Source organism: Neopelma chrysocephalum, unplaced genomic scaffold (genome assembly GCF_003984885.1).
Source record: "Neopelma chrysocephalum unplaced genomic scaffold, ASM398488v2 Primary Assembly neopelma1_88101, whole genome shotgun sequence".
NCBI lineage: Eukaryota > Metazoa > Chordata > Aves > Passeriformes > Pipridae > Neopelma > Neopelma chrysocephalum.
The window spans coordinates 1-5,571 of NW_020917342.1; the positions used below are offsets into that span (position 1 = coordinate 1).

Sequence of the window (5,571 nt, forward strand, 5' to 3'; positions counted from 1 at the left end):
AGGAGTAAAAGATAGAGAAGATATGGTGGACCTGTAATGAAGTCCATAACAAGATTGGCCTTTAATGAGGTCCATAACATGCAGAAGAAGGAGAGTTGATTGCTTCTGAAAAACAGCCAGTTATCAGTTTCCTCATGGCATCCTTGAGTTCCTGGTTCCTGAGGCTGTAGATGAGGGGGTTCAGTGTTGGAGACACCACTGAGTACATAAGTGACACAATAAGATCCAGGGATGGGGATGAGATGGAGGGGGGCTTCAGGTAGGAAAAGAATAAGGTGCTGATAAAGAGGGAGACCACGGCCAGGTGAGGGAGGCAGGTGGAAAAGGCTTTGTGCCGTCCCTGCTGAGAGGGGATCCTCAGCACAGCCCTGAAGATCTGCACATAGGAGAAAACTATGAAAATGAAACACCCAAATATTAAACAGGCACTAAACACAATAAGCCCAAGTTCCCTGAGGTAGCCTGAGTGTGAGCAGGAGAGCTTGAGGATGTGTGGGATTTCACAGAAGAACTGGTCCAGGGCATTGCCCTGGCACAGGGGCAGGGAAAATGTATTGGGTGTGTGCAGCAGAGCAATGAGAAACCCAGCGGTCCAGGCAGCTGCTGCCATGTGGGCACAAGCTCTGCTGCCCAGGAGGGTCCCGTAGTGCAGGGGTTTGCAGATGGCAACGTAGCGGTCGTAGCACATGATGGTGAGGAGATAAAACTCTGTTGCAACGAAGAAGAGCAGCAGAAAGACCTGTGCAGCACATCCCGTGTAGGAGATGGTTGTGGTGTTATGGAGGGAATTGTGCATGGCTTTGGGGACAGTGGTGCAGATGCAGCCCAGGTCTGTGAGGGAGAGGTTGAGCAGGAAGAAGCCCATGGGGGTGTGCAGGTGGTGGTCGCAGGCTACGGCGCTGAGGATGAGGCCATTGCCCAGGAGGGCAGCCAGAGAGATGCCCAGGAAGAGCCAAAAGTGCAGGAGCTGCAGCTCCCGCCTGTCTGCGACTGCCAGAAGGAGGAACTGGGGCATGGAGCTGCTGTTGGACATTTGATGCCTCAGGGAATGATTTTCTGTTGAGGAGAAAAAAGGCAGAAGTGAATTAGGCCAGACTCAATCACCAAAACATCTTGCATGTCTCATAGCACTTCAATATTCAGGGCCTCTTTTCAGGAAGATCTCTCTGCATCCCTCTCCCCGAGCTCTGGGTTTTGCTGGCTGAAGGGGGCACTGAGAGCAGGGACCCTGGAATGGGCTCCCGAGGAATCCTTCTTGCTGTGCAGTGAGAGGCAACTTGGAGCACAGGGTGACCTCCAATTAAATGCACATGTGATGCATCAAAGTGTTTCCAGAACTGCTGGTCACAGTTTGCCCAAGGGCAGAACAGAGGGAGGGGATTTGAGGGACTTGATTTTGTTCAAATTCCTCTTGCCAGGAGGAGTTTGGATGGTTGAAATCTCTGACATTTCTAATGTGCTCCAAGTGAAATCTTGTGAGTCCTGAGAGGCAAAGGGATGGTCTCTTGGTGCAGAGACAAGAGCTGGCCATCTTTCCTGTTCACAGCTGCCCCTGGCTGGCAGCTTGGAGCTGGAGGGGGATCACCCTTAAGAATTCCCTTAAAAAAGAAACAAGGCACTTCTGGGAGCAGAGGAATCATGGTTCAAAGAGAACATTGACAGAATCCTTGTCTTTCGTCAGGATGCCTGATTACAATCTCATCTTTCTCCTCCCAGACTGCCACACAGAGGGATCATTGCAGCTCCCAAGTACAGCTGCCCAGAGCATTTCCATGGATTTAGCACTGAGGAGTTTTCTCCATGGGGATCCTGTGCAGCACAGAGACACTATGGCAGAGCTGTGCCCTTCTGGAGGGTACCTGCAGCCCTGCAGGACACCCAGGCAAACAGCTGAATACCCTGAAGGTGCCTGGAGGGCACTTTGCTGCCACAGACACATCCCCACAGCAGCACCCAAAGGGTTTGTGTCTGGGCAGGAATCTGCCCCCCACAACCCCACACTGGCTCAGAAAACCCACTGGCGAGAACAAGGAGAGCCCAGGCAGCAGGGGATGGCAGTGAAATGCCACAATGCTGCTGCCAAGGGAGGAGGGACACAGAGAGACAGCTGGAAATCAGGGCCTTGTCCTTGCCTGGGCTCTGGCTGCTGCAGGGCAATGCACAGCCCAGCCCCCATGGGCCTGATGGCACAGGCTCTGCTTGGGCTGGGAAAGGAGCCCAGGCAGGAGCTGCTCAGGGAAGGGGTCTGTGGCACAGGGACAGCAGGGAGGGGCCCACATCCCCCTGCCCAGCACTTGTGGCAGCAGCTGCCTCTCCCTTCCTGCCTGTCTCTGGGTGAGGAGCTGTTCCTGCCAGCAGCCCCTCCCTGTGCCCAGCTCAGCTCCCTGCCAGTGCTGCCAGAGCCATCCCCAGCCCAGTGCCCAGGGGCAGCTCTGCCTGGGCAGGGGCTGCAGAGCAGATCCCAGACAGCCTGCGGTGGCTGGGAAGGGGGAGGTGTTCTGGGGGGATGTGCTTCCTGAGAAGGGCCCCTGGAAATGGCAGGAGGTGGAGCTGAAGCTGTGAGGAGCCCTGACCCTGCAGCTGAAGGGCCCTGCCCTGCCCTGCCCAGCCCTGCCCTGCCCTGAGGGGTCACTCCTTCCAACCACACCTTCTCCCTGCAGGGCCGTGGCAGCTCCTTGGCCGGGCTGAGAGCTGCCCCTGGCAGGCAGCAGAGTCCCTGCCCCAGCACACAGAGCCCTGGGGGCAGGACCCTGCTCTGCCCCACAGCCCTGGGCACCCCTGGCTGCACCCCCACCTTCCCAGCCCACAGCCAGCCCTGGCACAGGGAACCTTCTTGCCCTGGGCCTCTGAGGGGGCAGCAGCAAGTCCTGCTCTGCAGCAGCTTCTCCTGCTGCACCCCAGCAAATCCAGCAGAGCCATCCTGACAGCTCCTGCCACTGCTGGCATTTGGCAGCTGGGAGAGGCACTTGCAGGAACTCCCCTGCACTGCTCTGCAGCCAGAGCCTGAGCGTGGCAAAGGGCTGGCAAGGTTCCTCCCCTGAGCAGCTCCCCCCTGTCCTCCCACCCCAGGATCCCTTCAACCTCCTGCTCCCTTCTCCTCTCTGCCCTTGCTGCCTGCAGCTCCTGCCCTGCTCTGCCATGTGGCCACTTCCTCTGCACTGCAGCAACTGGGAGAGTCCTGCTGAAAGATCCTGGAAGCTGTGGGATGGGCCAGCTTTAGGAGATGCCTCCAGGAAGGCAAGTTGAACTTTCCTACAGCCAGAGAATCCTTCTTTCAAATCCTGGGAAGGTTTCTCCCATGCTGAGAGCTCAGTTACCTCCCAGCCCAGGCTGCCTCTCATCTCTCTGCCTTCTCTCCTGTGCCCTGGGTGCTGCAGGCAGTGCCCTCAGCCCTGCTGGGCTGTGCAGAGGAGCTGCTCACCAGCAGAGCTGTCTCTTTGAAGCTCTTCTTGCTTGCCAGGAGCTCCCTGTGTGCCAGGAGCCCGGCCCAGCTCAGCAGCACAGCAACAGCCCCAGGCAGCCCTTGCTCTGCCCCTCTGGGTTCCCTCCAGCTGTCCCTGGGGCTCCAGGGGAACCTGCCTGGACACAGCTGAAGGACATAATGATGTTCCTTCTCTCAGCTGGGCACAGACACTTCTTTCAGCACTGTCATTTCTCCAAACAGACACAGAGTTAGGTCCAAGAGTCCCCTTTTCATGTCCCATCATTAGACAGGAAACCCAGACAGTGCCCAGGAGGGATCTCCTTCACCTCCACTGAGGGAAGGGACTCAGCTGAGTCAACAGAGGTGTCTCCTTGTGGCTCTGCAGAGCTGGGGCCAGAAGGACACTCAGCTCCCTCCACAACCCCCATGGGCTGGGATTCCTCCTGCCCCACTTCAGTGGGCCCAAAACAGGCCCCTGCAGGTGACTCCTTGTCCCAACTCCCCTGAGAATGAAGGAAGACCAAAGCCAGGAGTGACCTGCTGGGACACAAAGCCCTGGTTCCTTCTGAGGGGCCAGAGGTGACCGAGATTCCTGCTGGGAACTGCAGGCTCCAATGGAGCAGTTCCTAGGGACAGGGCAGCAGCTGTGGGATCTTCTTGGAGGCTGCTGGGACATTGCTTTGGCCAACTTGAGTGGCAGAAGGGGCCCACATGTGGGACAGGGGAACCTGTCATTGTTCCTTCTGTCCAGGGCAGCCCCTAGAGGTGTTCAGGTGACCAAATGGAGTCAGGTGGCACAGGGAGAGAGGTCTCTCTTCTGTTCTTTATCAGGGTATTTTCTACATGTCCTCACAGTACAATGGCAGTTGTCTCCTGGACATCCCTTCACTGCTGAACCTAATTCAGGGCAGCTGAGTCTGGACTGAACAGCCAAAGAGGGGCCTGTAGTGCCAGGGGAGGTGCCAGGACTCTCCAGCACAAGTGCAGCAGCTGCCATGGACAGCACAGGGCCTGTGCAGGAAGCCCGTCCCCATTCCCAGCAGTTGTGGGACAGGCACCACCCAGGGCTTCTCAGACACATTGGGTGCCTTTGGGGCAGGGAGTGAATCCCAGCCCTGCAGGGACACAAAGGCTGTCCCTTCTCTGCCCAGCCAAGGCCGGGCCAGGCACGAGTCCAAAGCACATCAGCCCAGGCTGTCCACACTTGTTTCCTCCCTCTGCTGGCTCTGCTCTCCCCCAGCATTTCAGCAGCATGTGCTGATCTCCTCAGGGATCAGGCCTGGGATTTTCCCCCTGGGCCTGAGTCCCAGCACGTCCACCCCCAAGGCCATTGTCAGCAAAGCCTCTGCACAGCCCAGCTCTCGGGGCTTTCAGAGCAGCTTTCCCCACTGCAAGTCTGTTCTTACCCCCGGTGCCCCCGCTGAGGGGCTGCAGCCAGACAGGCCCCAATGCCCTGCGTGTGGGGCACAGGCAGGAGGAGCTGCAGCCCCAAGTCATCTGCATCTGCTTGTCTCCAAGAGGAACCAAGAGGTTGCCATAGTAACTGACCATAGAGCTAGGATTGTGTGGTTGTTACCATGGTAACTGACCATAGCAATGGGACTGTATAATGGTTGCCATGGTAACAAACTGTAGCAATGGAAACGTATGATGGTTGCCATGGTAACTGTCTATAGAAACAGGAATGTATGATGGTTGCCATGGTAACCGACCATAGCAATCGGAATGTATGATGGTGTCCATGTTAACCAACCGTAGCAACGGGAATGTATGACGGTTGCCATGGTAACTGACCGAAGCAACACGTGTCAATGATTGTTGCCATGGTAACTGACCGTAGCAACGGGAATGTATGCTGGTTGCCATGGTAGCTGACCATAGCAGTGGGAATTATGATGGTGACCCTGGTAACTGAATGCAGGAATGGGACTGTATGATGGTTTCCATGGTAACCAACTGTAGGAATTGAAATGTATGCTGTTTGCCATGGTAACTGCCTGTAGCAGTGGGAAGTACGATGGTTGCCATAGTAACTGACCGTAGCAATGGGAGATATGATATTTGCCATGGTGACTGATCGTAACAATTGGAATGTATGCTAGTTGCCATTGCAACCACAATACGTTCCCATTGCTATGGTCAGTTAC

General features: G+C 56.3%; 1 protein-coding gene across 1 annotated transcript; it reads right to left on the reverse strand.

Moving 5' to 3' along the window:
- Positions 1-61: 61 nt before the first annotated feature.
- On the reverse strand, positions 62-1,033 carry LOC113979714 (olfactory receptor 14A16-like). The gene has a single exon (XM_027707024.1). The coding sequence runs from the start codon at positions 1,031-1,033 to the stop codon at positions 62-64; it is 972 nt and encodes a 323-aa protein (XP_027562825.1).
- Positions 1,034-5,571: the final 4,538 nt, after the last annotated feature.